At 39.2% G+C, this 26,023-nt stretch overlaps 1 protein-coding gene across 1 annotated transcript; it reads right to left on the reverse strand.

Moving 5' to 3' along the window:
- Window positions 1–6,154: 6,154 nt before the first annotated feature.
- Window positions 6,155–25,073, reverse strand: kifl (kinesin family-like). Its single transcript, XM_084729594.1, has 23 exons — window positions 24,733–25,073; window positions 23,478–23,657; window positions 21,858–22,046; window positions 20,732–20,833; window positions 19,831–19,949; window positions 15,776–15,868; window positions 15,566–15,688; window positions 14,646–14,738; window positions 14,438–14,498; window positions 14,216–14,355; window positions 13,208–13,384; window positions 12,951–13,114; window positions 12,675–12,787; window positions 11,724–11,830; window positions 10,685–10,784; window positions 10,368–10,560; window positions 9,603–9,783; window positions 9,245–9,482; window positions 7,296–7,456; window positions 7,093–7,222; window positions 6,659–6,752; window positions 6,484–6,562; window positions 6,155–6,391 (listed from the first exon to the last, which is right to left on the reverse strand). The coding sequence occupies exons 2-23, from the start codon at window positions 23,578–23,580 to the stop codon at window positions 6,341–6,343; spliced, it is 2,811 nt and encodes a 936-aa protein (XP_084585720.1). The 5' UTR covers window positions 23,581–23,657; window positions 24,733–25,073; the 3' UTR covers window positions 6,155–6,340.
- Between the last annotated feature and the right edge of the window lie 950 nt (window positions 25,074–26,023).

Raw genomic sequence — 26,023 nt, forward strand, 5'->3', positions numbered from 1 at the left:
TTCTAAATTAAAAAAGCTTGTGCTGACTTGCAATCACAAAAACAGATACAAATTATGCCATTTAATTATGTGGTAGAAGCACAAAAATCAAAGAAAAATGACCAAGTCAACTAAATCTGTCCAATTCAGCATAATCAAGCAGACAAAACGCGGCTCTGAAATGCTGCTGGTGAGGCATGCAGCTGCATGGAAGCATTCCACATTTTCTCTGAGCTTTGCTGCCACCCTAGGTTCTCCTACATACTTGAGATGGGAGTGTGAGGTGACTTGATTGCAATCTGTAAGCACACCTCTCGATGCTACTACAATCTAATGTTTGTTTCAACTAAACCAGACTGAAAAGTAACTTTTGGCTTTTGGCTTTTTCGCCTTAATTATCAGTGCATGTGGCAAAACAAGCACTTTTAGTGGACAAACTTTTGGGTGATTGCCCATGATGATTTCATTGCAGCCTGTTTCACGGATCTGTTTTGTCAGAGGAAAACATGTGAAAATAGGGACCAGGTTGAAAAATAGCCAAGTTACTATTTAATAATGCCACAAAGATACAGTTACTCTCATTACTGTTAACATACTGGAGTTTCTGTTTTGGCAAATGTGGTCAAATAGGATAAAGAGGGAAATATGTACAAATGTGTTCATGAGATTTTAGAAATGAGCAAGAAACAGTATAAGATATTATCTAACTTCATGTTTGTATTGAACAAACATATTTAAGACAATCAAGGGTCATTTGAAGTGCCTCTGTGCTCGTACTTTGAGAGAGTCCCTCCGCTTTCCTGTCCCACCACATTAAAAATGAAACTAGCTTGAAAACAGCTGCTCATTAAAAGCCTTTATCTTAAGTTATTAGTTATAGTTAAACACTGAGGGAGGGAGAGAGAGGCTGTTTCTGATTGGTGATCAGCGCTTCAGGCCTCAAACTGTGTTCACGCAGGGTTCATCCTCACTCTTGTCGGCCCTCTCCTCCTTCTCCTAGCTTCAACTTTTCTCCTATCTCCTCCTTGTCAGTCAGATCCCTTTCATCTTCTCATCCCCCTCATGTCCTCATGTCTGTCTTTATCCCATCCTTATCCCTCATTCCCTAGCTCCTCCTTCTCTTTTATTGTAGCTTCAAGGCAAACATGAAGTCATCTACTCCCAGTCTCCCCAAGTGGCTCTCTGAGGAACGATGCAAAAATATATATTAAGACATCAAGTCCCCTGTCATCTTTTTGAACATCCTCCTCCTCGCCCATCAGTGCTGTGACCTCCCACACACTGAGATTAGATACAGTCCCTCACATCGTTGAGGGAGGTAAAGAGGACAGCGAAGTGTGAAATCAGGCTAATTTCATAAGATAAATGTAAAGAAACATAGCAGCATGCATATGAAGAAAAGATGAGTCGGGCAGAATTACTTACTGTCCTTAAATGGAAAGTTTGAAAGTTATCTTCATGACAGTAAACTTTTATCCATTCAGGGAAAGTCTGTTGAGGGATCATGTTCCTTATAGCAGAATCCTACCTGAAAACTGCATTTTAGACAGTGGTCTAGTGTTGCCCAGTGAACTTATATCTGGGATTTTTCTGAACATTCTGGGGCCCTTTGGGATACTCTGGGATTCCCCCAAACCCAAACAGCAAACAGTAATTTTAATATCTGTAATTGAATGACTGGGAATACTCACCTCCATATGTTTCTGGTTGGAAACCTGAAATAAGCTCCATGGTTAAAGAGACAGTTCACCCCAAAAATCCATCTAAATTGTTTTAGGGTGAGTTCCAGAGTTTCAGCTCCTGTTTTTCAGCTGCATCATTGTACACAGAGCAGTGCAACAGCATGACAGGCTGTAAACCCTACCTTATGAGTCACTGGACCACAAAACTTGCTGTGATGGAAGCAGAGAAGAGTGATAGAGTTTTTTTTTGCCACTGACTGAAATTGATATTATACATGTCTGACAACACTATGGAAAGGATCACCACAATGAGAGGCCTTTTTTATAAAGAGTAGATTACGTTTTGTTTAACCAGAAACAGCTATTGCTCCCTCCCTTTGCAAAACTGTAATTTTAACAGTTTCTCTTTGGCAGTTTTATTCAAACTTGACAGAAACAAAGTCTGTCTCAGCAATGTCTCAGTTCATCTTTCCTCTGTTCCAACGATGACTATGTTTTTTTTGGTCCAAATAAACCCTTAATTCATTGTGTGAAGGAGTGTAGATCAAGCAGGGCAGGTGACGCCAGACAGCAGCTGCAGTGGGGAGAGAAGCTCTGCAGTGCACTGGGATTTTGTAATTTTACAATACTGGGGGCACATACTTTCACTTTTTGTAATGTGAAAATCACATTACAGATGAGGAGGAAAGGCATTGAAACACAAGTCTTACAGGCAAAACATTCTCAGAGAGGCTGATATAGAAATTAAGTGTGACACACTGAACTGGGAAAACAAAAAGAAAAAGATGATGTTGAATATTCGTGTTGAAGTGCCAAATCTTAATTCGACTGAAAAAAAATCTTGGGTACATCTCTAAACTGTTGGCACACATTAAGTCCCCTTTAAGAAAAACTGTACTTTGGTATCCCCTGACCTTTCATGTAACAACGTCATCGGGTCACTTAGTCCAATAGTTTATGATATTCCCATCCACCTCAGCTGTATGTGCTAGTTTTTAATGTTAGCATGCTAACATGCTAAATTAAGGTGGTGCACATGGTATAAACATTGTAATTATCTGCTTAACATCAGCATGTCAGCATTGTGAAGTTAGCATTTAGCACAAAGCACAGCCTCACAACATGGCAGTAGTCTTGTTATCGTAAACGTTTTGAAATGAATTTTGAACTCCCTGGCATTGTTTGTGTGAACTATCATTACTATTTGTAACTGGTATTCATATTTTTGTTTAAAAAATATTTATGACTGTAAACATGTCAATTTACCTCTTGAAATATTTAATTTAAATATCAGCCTAATTATGGTTAATAATGTCAACAGACTTGATAGGTAACACTGATAGTATTTAGTCAAAAGTATTAAAATATTCAAATATTGTCATGTAAAACAGCAGTTTTCTGTTCACTTCTAACAATATCTTTGTATTATGAATATCCTAACATCTGAGGACATACATGTAAATTGAAAATAAAAAATACAATGCTTAACTTTGTGTTGCACTAGTAATATTTTTTTTTTGTATATTTTTTTTATTTTCAAGTCAAAGAGCTTATGTTAAGAAGCAGGCTACTGTAACTCTCAGATTGTCCTCAGTGACTCAAACAGCATGCCATCTGCCATTTACTGTGCTAAAGGCATTCCCGGTTTGCCTTCTGTGTGGTCATGTGTACAAACCATTTACAGTGGTAAATTGGTTTGTGTTGGTTAATTAACAGAACACACCTCAGCCCCCCCTCATCAACCTTGTTCCCTCTGCATGTACTCTCTGTGGCTCTGTGTGTCTTTGTCTCTCACTTTGTTCTAGTCCACAGAGCTCACAGTAGGATTTAAACTATGGCCGTCATTAAAGAATAACAAATCACAGAAGACATGTGCTGAGCGGCCTCTGATCTAAAGCAGCCAATAAAACACAGCACGCAAAGCTGGGAATCATGGCTCTGATGTGGCACAACAAAGAGAAGCACTTGTGGGGCCCACCGTATAGATTAGAAATGCTGAACAATTAAGACTGGGCCCAATTACAGACAAAAGACGGTCTACTTATAGAAACTGCTGACATGCCACCCTGGCGCAAACATGAGCCAAGGCCTAAAACAAGGCAATAAACGCCGTATACAACACCATATAATTGTTCAGCTAAATTGTTGCTTCCCCACGTGGTCACATAGAAGAAACAGTACAGTATTAAACGTGTAAAGGGAAAGAAAATCTGAATAACCTAGTTCTTGTTTGCCTACAAATTACAAAAATCTTGTACTATATCATTATATAATACAATATATATACTATAAAAATATATTATTACTATATTATCATGCAAACCTTTAAAATCATCCCCTTCCTTCTGGTTGTTTTAACCTTCTATCATAAGTTCTAAGTTTAGTAAACCTTCTGAACACAACAGGACAGGGCCTTTGCGTGTTTGAGGGTGTCCATTCCCAGCCATGGGATATGACCCCCGTAACAGAATATGAACAGATCATGGGACCTGGAAACTTAACCTTTCAGGCTCTAATGGCCTACAAACTCGTTGGCTTCTCCCGCACACAATAGGAGTGCAAACTGAATGACCAACTGATTTCATATTTGTCTCTGCAGTTACATTGTGGGTGCCTCATTCTATAGACACTGGCAGCCAGCACCCATTAACAAACTGCACGCAATCCCCTGAATGCAACAGTCACTGTGCCGCTATAGTGATGTCATCCTAACCCAGACGTGGCATGTAACTAAGTACATTTACTCTAGTACTGGTTTACAATAAAGATGCATATGCTTTGAGTATTTTCATTTTACGCAACTTAAATTTCAAGTCCAGTACATTTCAGAGGTGAGCATTGTTTTTTTTTTTAACTCCACTACATTTGTCTGACAGCTTTAGTTACTAGTTACTTTACAGGTTACAGTCTTTCATACAATTCCTGTCCAGTGGAAACCACATATCTTTAAATGTGGTGATTTTGAATTTTTCTGATAAACTCAAGGATGAAACGTTCCTTTTATGGGTTGAGAAAATTCTTCCCCTCTTTAAACTAAAGAAGCTCTTAAAAAAATCTCTTGGATCCTCTTGTTTCAGTCAGTATCGTGCAATCTGCTATCTGCTAATGGCACCAACGTAAACAAGCTAGCAATGTTTACCTTCCCTTCTGCAGTAATGTAGTCATTGTGATGCCAGAGCTCACCTCCCAATGTGCAAATGCTCCACCAAAACTAGTCCCACCCAACACTATTTTGCAGCAACACCATCATTGCATCCTTTGTGCTGCCCAAGAAGAAGAGAGAAGAAGAGAGAAATACAAACAAGGCAGGGAAATTTTTCCCCTATAGCAAAATGATTACATGTGGAGCCAGACCTTTCTCCACTGCTGCAAGTCTGGCTATGCAAGACTATCACAAAGCTGGGTTATTTTTCTAATGAAAAGGTGTGTTTTTAGAGATACATGGTTTTCACTTTACATCAACACTACAAACATATGATCTTATAGAATATGATACATTGCTGTAGATTAAACTAGCCAACATTGTATAAAGTAGTTCAAATTTGCTCAACCTTAAAACATCTACAGCAGAAAAATGCACAGATGCAACGTGCAGTGAAACTCCGACAGAGACCATTTTTCTGCAGAATAGAGAGTACTAATATTTTAAAGGTATTATGTGAAGCAATTTACACATATTATTAGCTTTGTATTGCCAAAGTGTGAACAGATTGTACATAATTTTGAAAAATGAAACCGTCTCAGGCTTTCTCAGTTGCCTATAACAGCTTGCAGACTAATTTCTGTGTAAAGGATTTGGGAAGATTTAATGACAAAATCCAAAGAATGTTAAGTTTATGCTCCTGCGTGCCTCTCTTCTGTTCCTCTAAAGCTCCAACAGTGTGCAACACGAGCAAATGTTACGTTAGAAGAGTCTGCAAACGTCAGTGATCGACTGGCATGCATTACAACACAAGCCTAACTTTACTTACTTTATTTATTAACATGATGCCGGTCAGTCATGTTCAGTCTTGTGTATTTCACGTCAGTGTTTTGGCTGATACCCACGAGCTCGCTTGCGCCAGCAACAGTGTTCTGATCGCAATTCACTTAACGGCCACCAGTGTCATTAACAACAAGAATTATCCACATACAGAAATAGTTTTAAATAAACTGTCCAGATAATACTTATATTGTATACGTTAGTCAAGTTATGAATGCTGGACCTGAAGGATTTTCACAGTGTAAAGGATCTGAATACTTCTTCCACTACTGCCCATCAACTCATGCAACTAAATTCAACTTTTTAAGGTCCAGTGTGTAAGATTTAGAGGTACATATTTGCAGAATATCCAGATATCAAATGTAATATTCTTAAGTATGTTTTCATTAATGTATAATCACCTGAGAATAAGAATTGTTCTGTTTTTGTTAACTTAGAATTACTTCTTTTTTTTTTATCTAAACAGGGTGTGGGTCCTCTTCCATGTTGCATTGTCATGTGTGGTGTCGCAATCTGCAAACTCACTGCTAGATGCCACTAAATCCTGCACAGTGGAACTTTAAAATATATGTTCATTCACAAGCACGTACAGTGTAAACTATGCATACAAGATACGAGACATGTCAATCAATAAATGGTCCAAACAATACAACACTTTTCTTCACTATTGTGCACGATATTGTGCACTGAGTACAGTTCAAATGTCCTCTTCTTCCACTGTCTGTCCTGACCTAAGCTTCATGATCACCTAGAAAGAATACAGAAATAAAGTTAGTGTGACTGTCTCAATGTAGCTATCAATTTCTTTTTCTTTTATTCCAAATATATAGCTACATTCACCTCTTTTAGCTGAGCAATCTCTTTGCTGTCCACATTTCTCTGGGCGTTGTTGGTTATGGCCTTCACTCTGGTTGCGTAACTGGAAGGTCCAGAAAGCTCAGTTGTTAATAGTTTGTTAGTATTCAGTTTGTTAGTAATCAAAACATTAATCTCTCTCTTTCTCTCAGTCTCTTACACGAGAGATGTGAGCGTCTCATCGAGGTTGCATTCAGAAGGAGAGATGTTGACGATCATGAGGGTTTTGGCGTTTCCACCCAGAGAGTCCTTAACTGGTTGACTGCTTAAAAGGTTTTTGTCTTCAGGATAATGGGCTTTACTTGCAGTGTAGGACTAGTCCTTGTGTTTAACTGTCAGTTTACCGTGTTGCACTCCTGTAGAGTTTCTACCACCTGCCTGAGCTTCATTGGGTCTGGGGAGGAGGGGGAGGGGGAAACAATTTGCTTCAACCATAGATTGTGTGTTAAATAGGATTTCAACCTATTCAAAATACAGACTATGGCTCCAACTATGGCTATTTGGACTGCTGTACTCATTATCAGGTGAAAACAAGGGTCTTTTTTCTCACTTGCCTCTCAGGCTTCTGTACTTACAGTCCATGACCACTACTACAAAGTATAGTGCTTTTTATCATTACCTGTGTCAGCTTGCTATTCCTGTAGGGTACATGTGGCAGTTCAGCAGACAAGGCTGAGATCACATCACCCAGAGCACTCAGAGACTTATTAATTGAGTTGGCTTCCTGCAGAGGATAGAAGAATTTACAGAATATCTGATACCACTAATGATGCATATAATCAAATACATGATCAAACCTTTAACTGGTGGTCCTTGGCACCCGTCTTGGCTGCTCTCTCACTGCCTGCCAGGTCCACAAGGCTCAGCTTCCCATTGCTCACGCTCCCATTGGTCAGATTTCTGCTCTGCACCATGATGCCAACAATGAGGTGGGAGCGGGAACTCTCCACATTCATCTCTTGGGAGAAATACACCACAAAAAAGAACCTAAATGCACTATGATACACTGTGGCTTCTTGACACCAGAGTTGTTATAGTTTTGTTTATTGTTTTTCATTAGTTCTTATATTTGCTTCGTGTTTAATTTCTGTTTTCACTTCAGTTAGTATCCAGAGTTTGTTTGCTGGTTTTGGTTTAGTTTTAAAAAAGATTTTTTTTTTATTAGTTTCAGTATAATTGTTTTGTATATCCTTCCTTCCACAGGAATAATCTAAGTGCATGAGTTTTCTACAAATTTCTCAGGTCTTTAGACTGTATTTGCAATTGGTCTTCCACGCCACCCTTCCATATCATCGACCCATTTTTTGTCTTTTTTATTTTTTGTCCTTTAGGGGATAAGAGGAGGTAACAGGTCAGTATATGTCACCTATATATAATATGAAAGCTAGGAACCGAACTGAAGATTATCTTAAGTTCCTCTTACGTTTTTTTCATATGGTGGGTTTGTACAAACATGGTACATGAGATTCAGCAAACAATGGTAACTTCAGATAACTGTGTAAGTGATCCACCGTTCATGAGACTTGTAAATGACCATAATTAATGCCCCAATAATACCATATAAGGCTATGCTTTCTGCCGGGTTGGTTTGGATAACAGTACACTAATAGCACATGACTCCTACGTTGTCCAAACCAAAATTGTCATAACTTACGAGAAAATTCAAAATATAGTGAATGTGGCATGCTCTCCTAAATCATTAGGAACAAACCACTTAAAAATGAATTTGTATGAATCAGTGGTTCTTGCATGAGGTCAGATGTGTTTTTCATGAGGTCCCTATTCAGATTTTGAAAGTTTAGACAAGTATGTCTAGGAGTTTAGAAGGTTATGATGTAAGTATATGATGGCCATTGCTGTGCTATCATGTCTCATAAGTTGGTGCAGCAAATATTGGCTTGATGAATAATTATATATGTAATCATTACTGACCTCTTGAGAATTGAAAAAAAAAAAAAAAAAAAGTCAAAAATCCCCTTGGACTACATGAAGACACCAAGGCCTCAAGGAACTCCATTGTATCAAAAAGGTTTGAAATTTGGCATTGAAATTTCCGCAACTGGATGGCAAGAATGTCTTACTGTCAATATATCTGAATATACTCTGAATGCTCCGGGTCTCTAGTTTGTGGTTGTGACATTTCATGAGGCTGAGATTATCCTATATGTCACAATAGATCATTTTATACAGTGAGGTCAAGTTTCAAAAAATGGTCTCACTACAATGAAAGCATTACTATGGGGAACAACATCATCACACATGAATATGTTTGGGTTCAATGAATCCATGAGAGTGTCAGATTTCCAATTCCAGTACTGTTAGGGACCCCAGTATGCAGAACTTTGTGAAACTGCACAGGGTTAGCATAAAGTGGGCATTTCTGCTAATGAGAGACTTGTGGGTATCCCTAGAACTCATTTTCATCCAAAACATCTGTAGGTGAGACATCAGGGGACCCATTTGTAATGTTTAGTTTAAGAGGTAATAATGTTGTATTTCTTAGTTTCCCTGTTAAGTGCATCCTTTCAGGACTCTGCTGACTTGTGTGCATCTATAAAACAATGTCGGTCCTCTTCCTCCAGTCTGCTGATTCACAGTTTGTCTGCTCTGCCTCTCACCGCCCGGTCCAGTAATGATGTACCTAGCTGCTGCCCCCTCACACTGACTGTAACTAACACGATTAATCCAAACCATTTAGCAGGGACCTGTTTGAACTGGGCGGCATGGCACGGTATAGAGAACTCACTGGTTGCAGAGATGTGTCGGTTGGTGCAGGCCTGCTGGAACAGAGCATAGAGCTCCTGGGCACTGGAAGCCTCCTTTGTTTCTGCTCCTTGTGCGAACACAACCCCCTTTCTGTTCCTCTTGATCTCCACCCGCCTGGCCTGGCCATGGGACTGGGGCTGCGCATGGGCCTCACCAGCTATGCTCACAAAGAGGTCCTGCAGCCTGTCGTTGTACAGCTCCAGCATATAGGCCGAAACCTGAGGGGAAAGGATGAAGAACCAAAGGGACAGAGAAGAGAAGAGAGATGATGTGAGGTTCTCGTTAGTCAGTTAAGATTAAGATCTTTCCTGTCTCCCAAGTGATATACTGTCTGTTACCTTGAAGTCGAATTTGTTGCTGTTCTCCCGTATGTAATCAAATATGGCAGTAAAAGATCTTGGCATTATCCCGGGGTTCTTCTGTTCTTTGTCCCCGACCATGGTGAAGGTCTTCCCTGAGCCAGTCTGGCCATACGCAAAGATACAGACGTTGTAGCCATCGATAGCCGACTGGATCAGCCTGCAGGGGAAACAAATCATAAACAGCTGCGCTGACAGCATTTTAAGTTTTCATTCAAACAGGTTTTGGGGACTATATCCGCCAAAGCATTTTTTCCGAGCTGAAACCACCAGGCACTCTTCTAAGAAAATCCAGCTGGGACTGCTTGAGAGTGCTTTGGAGGTGCAGTATCTTTTTAGCTGAGACGCTGTGGTCAATATGAAAGGGAATAAGTAGTTGCAAGTAGTCTACCTAAATTTGCAAATAGTTTGTGCTATCAACAAAAACTGAATGGACAAGGTAGAGCACTGGTCCTTGCTCTGGGAGGGCTGAAACACATAGGGACAGAGGACAGACCTGCCAGTCAATGAATGGTTAGGATTTAGTGGGCAAGGAAACATGAGAGCTGAACCTGAACAGAGCCTGGTTCAAGGAGTACTTTATGAGCAGGACACGATTTGTGATATTTGTTATGCTTCTCCTCCACTGTGACTGTGCAGTGCAGTGTGCGAGGAAACACTACTGCACATATTCAATAAAGTATTTGTGGACCTTTATATGTGTGTTAATGTACATTTGTGAATATACTGCGTAATCGCTCTCACCTGTTTGTGTCATGAAACAGATCATCCTGAGAAGCCTCAGCACTGAACACCTTGTCGAACTGAAACTCCCTCTGCCCTCGAGGCGTTTCCACAGTGACCGAGTACTCATCTATTTTCTCCACAACAATGGCTCCACCCTGCGCCACCTCAGTTCGACTCACAGGTCGAATCCGACAAAACACTCTGATTTTACCTGAGAGGTAAAATAACACATGAAATCTTGTTAGAGCTAAACTGAGAAGACCTTTTGGTGACTTTCTAGTGTTTAATTTCATACATAAACAAAATAAAATAAATTAATTCTGGCATATGTTTACCTTTCATGTCTTCCACCATGTTGTAGTACTTTTTCCTCATTGTCCTTTCTGAAGTGTAGTTCTCAATTATTTTCTTTTTCTCATCTTTAGCTTGCTTTAGCTTGAGAGAAGGGTGAGATGATACACACTGAAGAATAGCTGAACAATCTATTTGTAGTTTTTACGATTAAATAGCCCACTAAAATTCCTTGTAGGAATAGTGTGATTTTTTTTTAAGTGGGGTTGTGTGGGGTACTTATTTATAGTTGGTTTATTTACCATGCATGGTCAGCATGCCCCCAGTTTGGAGAAACAGCAGCAGCACTGGTGTCAGAAGGTAAGACATTTTACTGTTGCGGACAGGGTCAGCAGCAAAACATATTTTATTTTTTAGTTTAAGCTATATTTTCATCATTTTACCTTGAAGACAGAAAGCCTTTTCCAATGGGAAGTTGCCATTATATGATCCAAATATTATTCTCTCCAAAACAACCAGAATCCTTTGGCAAAAATAGCGATATTACCTCACAGAACGCATTAAAATTATTGGTCTTCAACTGCCTCAGTCAGTTTCTTTGTGTTATTGTGTGACTTTGGTGAATTCAAGTCACACAATAACACAAAAAAATTAACTGATTGAGCAGACTGCAGTAGACGAGCAACTCCCATTTTCTGCTATGTAAAATTACTGTTTTTGTCCATGAAGTCTGGTTGCTATATTTGGCATATAAAGCAGCAACTTCCTGTTGGAAAAGGCAAGGTAATGGCAAGGTAGAGCAGGGAAAGTATTCTGAATATAATGTACACTTAAAGTGATACTGATTTTTTTTGGTGGCTAACATGTTTTGTTGCTGACCCTGTCCACAGCAGCTTTCTACACCGATACTCTGACAGCGTCTCTAAACTGGGGGCATGCCGACCACCATCTACTGTAGGTAATACACTGACTATGGTTAATTATCTCATGAAACCCCACTTTTTTAAAAAAAACTCTGAACTATCCCTTTAATAATCCATCTGAGGTTTGTCCTGACCTGAGATTTTGACCTGTGTGACCCACCTGATCCTGTAGCAAGAGAAGCTGCTGACCAACACTCTTCACTCCCTCTGTGGTTTGGATTGTCCCTCGTCCCAAGATGTCCTCCAGTTCTGAGACTGCATCACAGTCTGAGCCAGAGAGATATTAAAGTAAAACTCTAATATATTTACCGTAATAAATCATACTTTTACCACATGTCATCAAGAGATCAAGGAAACATGTTAAGTTGAAATACTCGCTTCTTTGACAAAAACGCTACAGCCAGTGTCCTTTAAAACTTCCATTCCAGGCTAGGATAACTGTTTTTGTTTGACTGTTTCATGTTAATTGGAGTTTATATTAATGCCAAATGACTGTCAGCATCAATACATGAGTTGTAAGAAATCATTAATAATCTTGTAGAAGCTGTAGGCGCTAAAGCAGTCACTTTAGTCCAACTCCAGAGTGTGTATTTTTAGAGCATGGGATAAAGGGTTTAACTTAATATTGACAGACTACTGACAGTTATGAAAAGCTGATCAACTTACAGTGTAGGACTAGTCTTCACTTGTTTTAGTCAATTTACAATGTTGTGCACATCCCATGCTCCTGTAGTGTCCTGTTGCCTACCTGAAATCCTGAAATCTGGTGAATGGATGGCGGAAGGAAACAATTTGCTTCATCTATAGATCTATATTAAAAAGGATTTCAACCTATTGAATATACAGTCTATGGCTCCTCGCTATTTGATCTGCTGTGCTCATTTTTGTGCATGCAATAGATACATATTTCTTCTTAAAAACAATTTACTGATTTACTGTAACTGATGCACCTTCCACTCTGCGAGCCAAATGCAGGGCAGACAGTTATTGCAAGACTGATCTACATGAAAGTGACTGAATGAGTTAGCAAATTAATGGTACAATGACTGTTGAATGGATGTAATTTACCACTGTCTGCAGTCAACATACTTCAACACATTCAGTCCTTTACCATTTGTTATAGGGGTTTCACCAGTTTTGATGCAGTCCAAAGCCAATTGAGAAACCTCGTGCTCCCTCACTGTTTCTTGCAGCAAAGACAAACTTGACTCATACTCATCTAACCTGAAAAGAGGAAGAAAAGTATTTGAATGATTGTTATATTTCAGACAAAAACAGGAATGAAGGCCATATGAAAACTGGCTCAGTTTAAACAGATACTTTTATATTGAGACTGGCTGTGACTATTCCAACCAATTGGAAGTCATGAATCTGCAAACTGTCTAACCCCTCTTGGTTAGTGGTCTTATCCTCTCTGCCATCGCTGTCTTCTTTAGCCATCTGTAGACGGTCCAGTTTGTCTCTGGCTTCGACCAGAGCAACTCGATTCTCTTCAATCATCAGGTCCAACAGAGCTCTGGTCTCAGCCACTGCACTGCAGATAGCATGAGCCTAGAGGACAAAACTTATAGTATCAATAGAGCAAGGTTATAAAAGCAGGGTAATGTCTGAATTTTGGTTCATAGTTGAATAGTTGAGCAGCACCTTGTGTATGACTGAGGGAAGCAAGACCCTGCAGGGAGGCTGAGGAACAGGTGGGACAGGGCTCCTTTCTGCATCCAGCAGCTCCGTGATCTCCCTCTCCCTCTGGTACAGACTCTCTTTCAGCTCCTCCAGACGAGCTTTGGCACCCTCCAGTGGCTGATCTGACTCGTTACAGGCCTGCAGACAGAACTACTTTAGATGCATAACATGAACCAAAATAGAAGGTGTGCATGGAGACAAGACACTGTCAATACATCACGGCCTAGCATCTTGTGCTTGATTGTGTAATGCATACTTTTGCATCCCTCATAGAATCAGATACAATCCTGGACAAAGTGGGACGTCTGGTCATCAAATGCTAACATGCTGCATTGGTAACATGACTATTCCACAGGCTGGTGTGACATTGGACTAATGTTGTAATAATGAGGGACAGAATGTTAAGCATTATCTGAAGCCAACTGAATAGTGGGTCGGATGCTGGTAACATGTTGCTGTTGTGGAGGTTTTATATTGCAGTGCTGTAAGCTCAGCTAGCGTTAGCATTTTTTTTAATATATGAGAGCCGTTGTCCAGTTCTGCTCTGTGATATTTGCCATTGTGTGTGTATGTTTATGTTGCTGTTGTATGTACATTTACTTGGTAGACATGCATTGCAAGCAATGATATAGCTCTATGTGAAATAGAAATGTCAAACTGTAGGAATTTGCTTGGCAAAGTTGTGTGATTTAATTAGTGTACTAGGTAAAATGCATTCAAAGCACTGTGTTCATATAGAGATCACATTTTCCCCTAATGGTTAGTTCCCAGTTGGTTAAAGCGGCAGAATTTCAGTTGAGCAAGATTTTCTTTTGTTGACTACAGCCCTAGTAATGTCAGATCCATCCTAGTCTTTTGTCTACTGTCCCTCAGACGGTGCCTTTTTATCGGTTGCTTTGTTGATATGTTTATAATCTTAGCTCATGTACCTCAGATATAAAACTACTATGGTAACTATTTCCAACCCACCGCAGTCTGTTGTGCTGGAAGCTCTTTGTTCTCTGAGTTTTCACTTTCCTCAGTGGCTTCCTGCTGCTCCTCTAATGATACCATCAGCATTTCTTGGACTTTCCCTACTTCCTGTCTGGCCATTTGCAGCTCCCGTAGTGCTGTTCAGTGTAACAGGGCATTAATAAAGGTGCTATATGTGATTTTGCAGGCATGCATATACATGAATGCATCTAGACTCACTGGAGGCCTGGTGGCTGTGCAGGACATCCAGCCTGTTGGAGAACAGTTCTAGCATTTTGCTCTAAAAGAAACACAGAAACAAATTTGCTCAGATAATTATATCATAATGGAAAAAATAGTTGTGTGTAATATTGAAATGTGACCACAAGGGGGTGCTTCAGTTCAGAGGAAAACAGATTTTATGAGGGCTGCCAGATTCCTATGCAACCTTTTCTCTGTGCCACTGCAGGGTCTCTTCTTTACTCCTCCTCCTCTCAGCTCGCTGCTCCTCCAGCAGTTGCTCATTCTGTGCAGTCAAAGCCTGCAGGAAACAGGACGAGGCAAGAAGAGAAATGCATAAATGAATACATAAAGCTGTATAGTGCTTCTACGTCTACTTCTGGTCTGAAACATGTGCACCAACATGTTGGATGACTTCAGTCAAATGTTTGCAGTAGTAAAAATCTGAGAGTGTGACTGTAGTGTTGAACCACCAGTGAGAGGTGCAGTTACTGGGGAATAAGCCAGATATATAAAGCCAGATACAGTATATACTAAAGGAGAATAATGGAGATGGAGATGTGGTTGGCAGCGGAGTCACGTGACTTGAGGTGGGTTTACACCAGGGGTCAGTTTCTACCTGGATATTGTACATCATGGAGCACTGTCAGGTCTGTTCATGTTGGTGCTGATCTGAAGCACATGTCAGCAGACAGCTCAAAGTCTCATAAGACAGCGGGTATTAAATAAGTTAATAATTAAGCCATCGCTCACTTCATCCTGAGTCCAGGTTTGCCCCGTCAGTCCACATTTTGGTATCAAACGTACTACCAGTTCATCTGTCACCAAAATACAAAGAGAAAACATTTTTTAACCAGTCCTTCGAGGTGGACGAGAGAGCAGTTCTTTGGTATGTGCCAGAATTCAAGTTCAGTGTTCACACTACCCCAGAAGAACTGCAACCAAGGGGTAAACACTCTGTTCAGTTCGATCAAACTAACAGTTTTGATTGGACCAAAATTGTGGTGACACTGATGTATGATCCAAAGGCCATCTTCATATATATGTCTGTATCATCCATGTGCTTCACCTCTGCTGGCTGGGTTTGAAATAAGGTAAGAGATGGACAGACTAATGAAGATCACTGACCGCGACTCTCTTCTCCCAGTCAGCGTTCTTCTTCTCCACCCTCTCCTGGTAGATGTTCAGGATTCTCCTCAGAGTGTTTAACTTGTTCTGGTAATGAGACCTGATCTTCTGCACCGTCCACTCCTGATCACACAATAGCGTTTGTATTACTGTCATGTGTTTGGGCTCTCTCATACGCACACACTCAAACACACATACATGCCTCATCACCTGGTTCTCTCGGGCCGTGATCTGAAAGTTTTCCTCCAGCTCCTGTAGCATCTCCAGGTGTCTTTTCTTCATTGCCTCCATGTCCTCAGCTATCTGTTTAGAGACACACACAGAAACACACAGACCGAACATACACAGAATAACATCTTGATCTTATATTGATTAGATGCCTACAGGGTCACACCAGCAGCACCAGGGCAGCCATGTGAGTTTGAGGAAGAACACAACACAATGTCTCACAGAGTCTTCATTGTGTGTGTGTGTCTGCACTGCGCTGAACAACTGGACACAGCTCTGAGTCACATGTCTGAAAAATAGTCACTGTGTCATAAGATAAAGATTATTTTATCTGTAATTTATTGGTTAGTTTCTCTCTAATAGGGGTTTTCAAAGTCTGAGACTGTGGGCCTCCCCTCAGACAAAGCTTGGATTAAGGTGCCCCCCTCACCTTACTTGCTTAGTTTCACTTAGTTTCATTCATCCAATAGACACCCATCATTTGAACCCTGAGAGTCAAATATTGCTGCTTTACATAACTTTAGATGACACCGTACATTTAAAAAAAAAAAAAAAAAGCTCTGCCCAAAGGCATTTATTAGATTCTGACTCAGGGAACATGAGAAAAAGTACATTTCTCCAGAACTATCAAATCTCTGACCTGTCTCTCTAACCAAATCACACACATTTAGGCACTTCTATGTGGTTTCCTTTTGATAATCTAAAAAAATTTTAATAAAAATAATAATGTAATGTAATAATAAAAATGTATATTTTTTAGCCTCCCCTGTAACTGTGTGGATCCCCCACTTTGAAAACCTCTGATCAATAAAATAAAGGTTATTTTATCTGCTATGGCCCTGATAGTTTACAATGTCACATGAGATTTGAGTTTTATAAGTTTATCAATATTTATGTTTGTTGTACATACTGATTCTGTTATAAATAAAAACTGTAACACGTCACAAAAAGGTATAAATCATATACTTAAGTAATGCTTAACTAATCTGGGGTTCATGATGATTTACTGCATGAATTAATGTAGAATGTATCATGAAATCATGTTGTTCACCACTAACAAATCATCAAGGCACTATGACTTTATGTGATTAGTTCACACTTCATCATCAGATCATCGGCTAAGGAATGTTAACTCACAGTTACAAATGAATTGATATGGTATTAAATTAGCTGGGTTCTAGTAACCTAAAAGTTTATTTTAGACTCTTGTATTTCCTCTGCCTCTACGAAAGCAGAACTGAACTTGTTCTCATAGAATTACGAAGCTTTATTTTTAATCAAACTCGTCATCAGATGCAAACAGAAGAGTGTAGATATCCACCATGCAACAGATGCAGTGCCACCACAAGTTAAGTTAACTTTAATGAAGTGTTTTTGTATAGTATAGTCTCAGTTGTTTTTAAGATGTATATCATAGTGCAATGGTCTTGTTACCAAGCATACGTTCAATAAGAAAACCATAAACAGGACAATAAGTCCAACATTTAATTAATTTAATTTAAACATTGTCATTTATTATCATTTATTTAGAATATTAGAAACAATCGGGTGGCTGCATAACAATAAAATTCCAATATAAATTGATTAAGATTTGGTGTCTTCTGGATGCAGTCTGTTTTAAAAAGTCGTCATCAAAAACATTCTGAATTAATCATTTTTCTGGAGTCGATGATGGGTGTAACTTTGGAGTAACATTCCTCGCTTCCCTTCAATCTCTCTTTAGAAACGCACATGGAAAGTATTGATCAGCGTTTCCCACCACCATGCCAGTGTCATCAGCATCTAGTTGAGTCTGGCTGGACTGGAGATCCAGTGCTGAACATACTCTGAGATGGACTGAGGCCAGTTTTATGACAGAGACTACAGTACCAAGATGGTTTTCTTGCTGGTTTTGCCTCCTGACACCTAACTGAGCTAACTAGTTAACGCTAGCTACAGATAACAGCAGACAGCGGTTAGCCTAATTTAGCAAAAAGTAAATTAGGATTAAGCATACTTGTGCCATTTTACTGTATGGATTTTTTAGAAAGACATAATTACTTGGTGAAAAGTAAAAAGAAAAATCAGAAAACTATTAACTGTCTTTTGTGAGGTATTTTATGGGACCCTTGGAACCTTGGGGCCTGAGGCAAATGCCAACCTTGGCCTTACAGTAAATAAGTCCTCCTCCCCGTACTAAAGGAATGCTTATCTAATGTACAACACAACTTTACGCCTGGTGGAGATGATAAAAATAAATACGGTTATATAAATTAACTTTGATCTAACTGGCATCCGGCTAATTTGATGTTTATCAGTTAATGTATGAAGTAACAGTGAATCAAGATTTCTTAACTGAAGATTTATTACGTGTAAACTAATCACATAAAGTCGCAGTGCCTTGATCATTTGTCAGCAGTGACAAGCAGGATTTCATGTTACATTCTGCCTATGGCGGATATTTCATGCCATGGTTGGACATGTAAACGCTGTCAGTCTCCTGCCTGAGGCGCATGGTGCAAGAGAAGACAGAGAGATGCCAGAAGAGTGCTGGCTGAGATTACAGCATGCACAGGAATAAATAAAATAATGGATCTTGCTGCAGTATCTAATACTACATTCCCATTGCTCTTTGCTGATGGCACCAACCTTTTTGTCTCAAACAGCGATTAAAGACTGAATGATCTTCTCTCACTCAACATGATTTTACACAAATAAGCTAATAATTTCTTGTTATTTGTAGAAATTAAAATATGACAGTGAGCAAAATATACTTGACCATAATGAAGATATAAGTTTCAACAACATGTTTTTGGGGTATTTGTCTGTCATAGCGTCACTAAATCTATTAGGATTCTGAGAAAAATAAGGGCTTTGTGCACAGCACGTTTCTTAACATTATATTCTACTTTAATTTATCTTTATTTAACGTACTGTAATATTTAATGGGCAAGTATGACTCCATCTTATTTGTGCAAAATATTGCTACTGCAGAAACATTTTCTTAGATTAGAAACTTTTTTTCAAAGCTGCTGTGCCCAGTGCACCTCACTCTTTTAAACTGCAGTTGTTGACTGTCTTTGACATTAGCATTTTCTAAATACATATATTTGTCTTTGAAGTGAAATATAAGAATTTGCAGATTTACCTCAGAATTTCAGATATTATTTTGTTAATAATTCACAATTCCGTGATTATCCAACTCAGCAGGCTCAGAATCTTCATCTTCATCATCTCATCTTCCTTGGCACAAAATGCGCTGTGGTCAGTTTTCTATCAAATATTGTGGGTTATTATATGGAATGACAGTGTACATCCAATGGATTCCTCTTTTTCATTGTCTGTGTCTAAAAAGAGACTTTTTAGAGAAATTGTCTGCTGTTATAAACATTTGATTTGGAAAAACATGACTGCTCTTAGAAACTGGCAACTACTCCGGCTTTTTTTTTGTATTTTTTGTATTTGCATTTTTTTTGTAACTGTGGTTCTATTAATTTTATGCCATTTTCAGCTTTTACACTTAATAAGTATTGGTGATGTTGTATTGTTTCCCTTAGGTGTGGTTGTCATATAAGCATTTACAAGTTTCTAGCCATACCTTACACATACTTTTATATTTCCTTCACGTGTTTTCATTTGTATTTTTTCTCACTTTGCCCCTGATGGAATGGATACCTTGGAAGTTTTCACTAGTTGCCTAATTCATATATTAAAAACTTTACTAAACTAAACGCACTGTTTCAAATCTTAAAAATGCATTGCATCGAGTCTATAATCAGCACAGGTGCTTTGTTACAATACTGGATGTCACTTACACTGACAAGACACTGACTGACAACAGTGGTTATATTTTAATTTTTTGATCAGAATTATTGCTAGGGGCAATTCATCTCCCTACTGTCTCTACAAAATTCATGCATTAAAATCTTGAATCGTGCATTTGTTCAGTATTATATGATTTCTACCCTTTATTGTAAAGTGTTACCATAAACACTGACTGTCAGTAGACATGGTATTTGTTCTGTGTTACTTTCAGGTGATGATGTTCATCATTTTACCTGAGTGACACAGAGTTCAGCTGACTCATAGGGGATATAGATCCTGACATCTTGAGACCTCTCAGCTTCTGCCGCCTGATCTGTATCACTGCTTTCTGACAGCTGAGATTCTGATGAGCCTGCAGAAATAACATGCTGTAAATCATCATTCAGTTCAGAGAGGACATGTGGTGACAGTGATAGTCAGTAACCTTCATCCGCACAGCTTACACAGCTATACCTGCTGTATCTTTCCATCTCATCATCATCATCTCTCTCCACTAGCACCCCACCCTCTCTCCCCCCACACACACCCACACACACCCACACACACCCACACACCCACCCACACACACACACACACACACACACACACAGGAAATTTTGAATAATATGTGCATTTATTTTGATTAACCACTTGCTTGAGCGCTTTTTCTGCATTATATTTCAATACATTTTGAGTTTTCACCTGGAGCCTGAATTTTGTATTTCCCTTTACATAAATAAGTAAATTCCCATCATAAATCGATGCAGAAAAGGCACAAACTGGTGCATAAAAATCATCAGAATGTAGGAAAAGACGTGCTTATAGCTCAAAATTCCCCAGGGGAGGAACCCACTTAATACAGCTGCATTTCTACAGCAGGAACCAGGGTCTAAATTAAGTTTCAGGTACATTATTGTTTTTTGGGTTTTTTTAACCAATTATTTCACCACTTTCTAGTCTCTGCTCTATCCAAAAGTATCATCGCTTTTTTGTAAGTCAGCAGACTAATTTGCCTAATTGTAATCAGTCTTTAGAAGGCTGTTCAAGGTGCTTCCTTGAAAGTAGTTCCTGAGACTAAAAGTTGCAGGCACTTTGGGTGGAAATGTGGCTTATGTGTCACCCCCAGTGCCCTGTGTTCTTCATCATTTTACACACCTCTGTTGACCTCTTGTCCAGGGTGTTTTCTGCGATCGGCACCAATCCAGCGTCTGAACGCAGCCCACCTCTTCATCCACAGAGTTTTGTGATGATTGATGGCTTGAACAACCAATGAAAGAGGTGGAAACAGCTTGGCAAGTGGAATAATAGGCAAGAAAAAAGACATCTCAAACAATGTAGACTTTGTGTGAGAAATGACATAAGTCCTAATAGACACCCCTTCAAATGGAGTGCTGCAAAAAATCAATCCAAAGAATTATCTTTTGGCCATTTAACTGCAAATATTCAATTATGTAATAATAATAATGTATATAATACTCATTAAATTGTTTTATTGGTTGCTGGAGCTCATAATTTTTCCTCACACTCTGTGTGTGAATGTGTATAATTGTGTTTGATTAAGTTCTGATTTTAACCGATCACTCTCAAAAATGAGCAAACAAATCATGCAACAACAGTCAGTTCCCTTGCCATTTTTTCCAGTGGAAAACTGATTTGTACAACATATTTGTTTATAAAGCATTTATCATTCTGTTATCCTTCTTACACGGATGGAGTCTTCAAATAAAACACATAAATCTCTGTGAAAACATTTTATTTATTAGATTTAAAACATGTTTTACATCTTTATGGTGAGTGATTAGCATGCAGTTTATTGTCTATTTACATTTCTGAATATTGCACTGAAGATATGGAACATTCTGATAATTTAATTAATTTAACTTTAGTCCCTGTTTATTTTAGTGAATTTTAAAGTGAATCATCATTGTGGTCAGGTTTATCTAAAATATTGCATAAAAAAGCCTCCCCCTCTGAACATTTCATCACCCTCTGTCTCTTACATTCCCATCCCTCCCCTCCCCTCTTTGTTTCCTCAAACAGGAATGTGGGCGTGTCGTCATGCTGTTACTTTCCTTCCAGAAACACCTTTCAGTGGAGAAACAGAAATTATGTCAGGAATGTTAGAGAAATGTTAGTGGAATAAAAACAGTCAGGTTATCTGCTGTCTCAGCTTGAAAGCTGTCAGAGGATGAACCTAAAGGCTTTATGTTATTTATCTTGTGCAAGGAATTGTGAAAATTTTGCATGTGTGTGTGTGTTTGTGGGGGGTTACTGGTCTGACCTGCTGTGCTGTCCTCGTACTGGTCAAACTGTGTGTTGTGAATTATCGGACACGGTATCTCATCCTTCAGCTCTGGTACGCTGCCTGGTAAGTCCTCCATCACCTGTGATGCCACCGGGACCCGCCCAGGCCGCAGAGACACCCCGGGGTCCTCAGGACATGTCGTTCTGTTAGTCGTCTCCCAGGCGCCTGAGTAAAATTGAACAAGCATATGGTACAGAATGTGCAAAGTAAATTCAGACACACACAGCACAGACCAGAAGTGGAGCCACCTTCCACATGGCTGCATGTCCCACCAGCTGCATTTCAGAAGCTGAGTGTTTTGTCCACCTGATTATGAGCTTCTACCATGGCTGTGTAGGCTACATAGTTGAATAGTTTCTTTTTTGATAGTTAAATAGTGGTTTGTCTATTTTTTTTTCTGTCCCAACTAGTCAAGACTGACAAGTCCAGATGAGTTTCGAGTCCTCAGTAAGTCATAATATAACAGTGAGTTTCCATCCTCCTTAGCCATTGGTGTTAAGGAAGAACTACAGGCTATTTCAACACAGATTTCAATGCCTCTAGGTAGCAAGGGACATGCTAGTTGAGTGATTTTGGCACCTAATGCTGCATTTTGGTCAACAGTTGGAATAAACAACAGTGTGCATCATGGATGCATCATGGTGCATGGTACATGTAGGCACAGCTGGCACCACTCTGTGAGCAGACCTCAGCTTTTTTGTTCAATAAAGCACACACTCAGGAATTCATTGCTTCACCTGACTACTTTAAAACTCAACACTGACTGGACACCCGCAAGAAAAGTGCAGAATTTCCCCTTTAAAGTCCAAGTCAAGTTGCATGACTTTTTTTATTTAGTCAAGTCAAGTTTAAAGTCATCACATTTGTGACTCGAGTCCACAGCTATGGTACAGATATACAAAGAAATACAGCATGCATGAGTATGCTAAGATGCATTGAGTTTGTTAAAATAAAACAGAACTGAATAGATGTAAATGAAAATAACCAGTTCAGATGCTAAAAAGAAGCTACAGCACAAGAACAGACAGCTTTCAGGTGATGAAAACATCTGGACAGAAGATGGTGGAGCCTACAGTGACGTAATAAAAACAAGAGGTCAGTCATATATCTTATACTGCAGGAACCCACAGACCGCTGCATGCAAACCATGTGAATTCACATGTAAAACTGTAAAATCAAACAAAACATTTTAGCATCTATTTCTGCAACAACTAGTGACACCAAGTTTTTTGCTGTTGGTGGTAAAGATAAATGTACATTATGGCAGTCTGTTAGCATGTGATCTATTAGCATGTGTGCTGGCAAGTTTGGTTCATGTGGATGCGGCTGGCGTCCATATCCAGATCTCTGTCCAGACGCTGCCAGGAACAATGTGTTATGTTTGTTCTGGTACGCTGACTGCTCCACTGCTTCACAACGGAGGCAGCCAAGCAGCTGAAATATTTAAACCTCATCACCTGTTTATCAGTCAGGATGGCTTCTTGTGCCACATCTGATGTCTGATACAGACATACATATATAACATAAAGACGTCATCACCACCATACAGATGAATATAAGCTATTGTAATTGTTGTTGGTGTTTTTTTACACTCACGTTGCTTGCCTGCAGGAGCCACAGAGTGATGTCTCCCTACTTTTTTTCCCAGGAAGGTCAGTGAATAAGATCCATTCTCAGCTCCAGAAGAGTTCACATACATTGTGTAAAGAACTGCTGTCACTTCTGTTCTTCTGTTTGGTCTTTGTTGGTGATCATACACAACTGGATCAAAGTCTGCTGAGAAAAGAGGGTTAAATAATTTTAAAGCCACAAAGATCTGTGAAAAATTAAATAATATGCAAAAAATATGCAATTAAAAATCCCAAAATATTTCAAAGGGACAGTTCACCCCAGAGTGGAAAAATAAATCTTTTACTATTAGAGCAATTTATCCATCCAGGTTTTGGATCAGATGACACTCAGCTTGTTGTGCTCAAAGCACCAAATAAACAAAATAAAATAAATATCTGTAAAAACTCAACAGCAGTGTCTCTTTCCAGAAATCATGACCTGGGTGCTCAAGATAATCCACAGACCTAACTGTGTTTCATGTAGGAACTATTTTGTTTCTGTTGAACTGCATCCACCAGCTGTGTTATTGAACAGAAGTAAGCGTGCACCTAGTCATGGACAAGAGGCTCATGCTCTAGACAGTGCAGGATATAAGCTTAAAAGATGTACTGTACATTACACTGTACACATCGATACAGGTGTTAATATTGACATTTCCTAATAAATTTATACAAATTGGCACCCCATTGGTTGAAAAAGCTCACCCGCTGTTTTAAATCATCCTAAAACTTTCAAGGGCAATGCACTGTATGCATTTTTGATTTTGGGTTGAACTGTCCCTTTAATATCACGATGAACTCTTGTTCATCCCTCAAACTGTTTGCAGATGTCAAAGAGCTCACACTGCAGATTCACTCAGGGAGTGTAATCTGTCTGTCAGCCTCTCCAAGATACTGTAAGCTACGAGCTTCTCAACAGGAAAAACTCAAAATCCTAAAGTTTGAGTGTCTATTTTGTTTTTCAAAGTCCCTGATTTTATGGCGCTATATGAGAACAAATCTTATGTGTCACTCAGCAGCTATTGGCACACTGCCAGCTCTTTTCTTTTACTAAATAAAGGTATTTCACTTCACTGAAACTGACATTTGTGATTTAGAAAATGAGCTACACTGCCATGAAACCCATATATACAATCCTAAATGAATTAATCAGAATCATTCACTTTCAAGAGAGTAGTAAACACAACAAAATGAACAAAATAAAAGATTTAAAAAAAAAGGCTTGATGATAAAAGGAATACCTGGTGCGGGAGCCAGTCAAATCCCTCCTCCTGTGTGATTCAGTGCAGGTTGTGTGCTGCTACGCTGACCAGGACTACAGGAACGCGTCGGTCCTGATCTCTAAGGGGAACCAAACTCTCAACAGTCTTTAAATATTAAACCTGCAGAGATGGAGTTTCACCAGGTACTGGCTTAAACCCCCACTGAGCCTGCTGCAGGTAAAAAGATGCCCCAAACAGTCCTCAGGTTTCCCGTGTGTAAAATACAGATTGTAACAAGATGCTCTCTCACACTCACAGACACACACATATAGTTCATACACACACTCACTTCGCTCAGTCTCTCTTGTTTCTGTTTTTTTCTCCACACACCCCCAACTCTACGTCACCTACATCCAGGTGAACCACACTGAGGAGGATCAGGAAATTATCTTAATGCAGAGAACATCAGATGTTCTGGTTTATACAACATAACAACATATTTGCTCCAGTGCAGGGTCCATATAAACAGAGGTGGAAGTACAAATACTTCATTACTGTACTTAAGTTTTTAGGTATCTGTACTTTACTTGAGTACTTATTATTCTGACAACTTGTTGCCTTTAACACAAATTTCTGTACTTTCTCGTTACATTTTCAAAACAGGCTTGTTACTTGTTAGTTTAACTAAATGGATGGGATGGTAACACATAGAATAGACGAATCCTTGGTGTAGCCATCAGTGCTTATCACACATGAATGGCATGAAAGATGTAACAAGACGGAAAAGATTTAACAAGGAGAAAACAATAAAAACAGTAACAAGATGAAGAGCGGTGTAACAAGACAGACAAGATGTAACAAGATGAAAATGATGTAAAAAACAAACAAAAAGGCTTAAAAGGTGAGGTTCAGTTAGCTTTGTACAGAAACAGCTGGTAGAAATGTCCTTCAGAGAGTGACTTTACTTTTATACAATGAGTATGTTTCAGAGCTTTTTTCACATTAACTTGAGTAAAGAAGTTGAATCAGTACAAGTATCTGTACTTCTGTTTGAGTACGGAATGTGTACTTATGTCACTTCTACATATAAATCCTAGTGATCACGGAATAAAATTTCATGGTGATTGCTGCTGCTGATTGAACCTATTGTACTCTTCTGCCCTGTTTTGCTTGGCCAACCTTTTCTAAAAGGATTTCCTTTCTATTCTTTTTTAGACCAGAAGACTCATTTGGAACATTTGGACCACAGCTTGAGCATCTGTTTTACACACCTTACTTAGAGATAAAGCCATCCATGATGCCACTTTAATGAAAATACAGCTTTGTGCCC

The sequence above is a fragment of the Lutjanus erythropterus genome, chromosome 10 (genome assembly GCF_056507025.1).
Source record: "Lutjanus erythropterus isolate fLutEry1 chromosome 10, fLutEry1.hap2, whole genome shotgun sequence".
NCBI lineage: Eukaryota > Metazoa > Chordata > Actinopteri > Lutjaniformes > Lutjanidae > Lutjanus > Lutjanus erythropterus.

Bases quoted from the DNA above. Each gene is read 5' to 3' on its own strand.
- kifl (XM_084729594.1), bottom strand. From the start codon at position 23,580: ATGTATGTGAACTCTTCTGGAGCTGAGAATGGATCTTATTCACTGACC. The intron at 14,499-14,645 runs GTTGCATAGGAA...TGTTTCTTTTAG, and splicing joins TGCAGTGGCACAGAGAAAAG to AGCAAAATGCTAGAACTGTT. The intron at 6,753-7,092 runs GTAGTAGTGGTC...GCAGTCAACCAG, and splicing joins GATAAAAAGCACTATACTTT to TTAAGGACTCTCTGGGTGGA.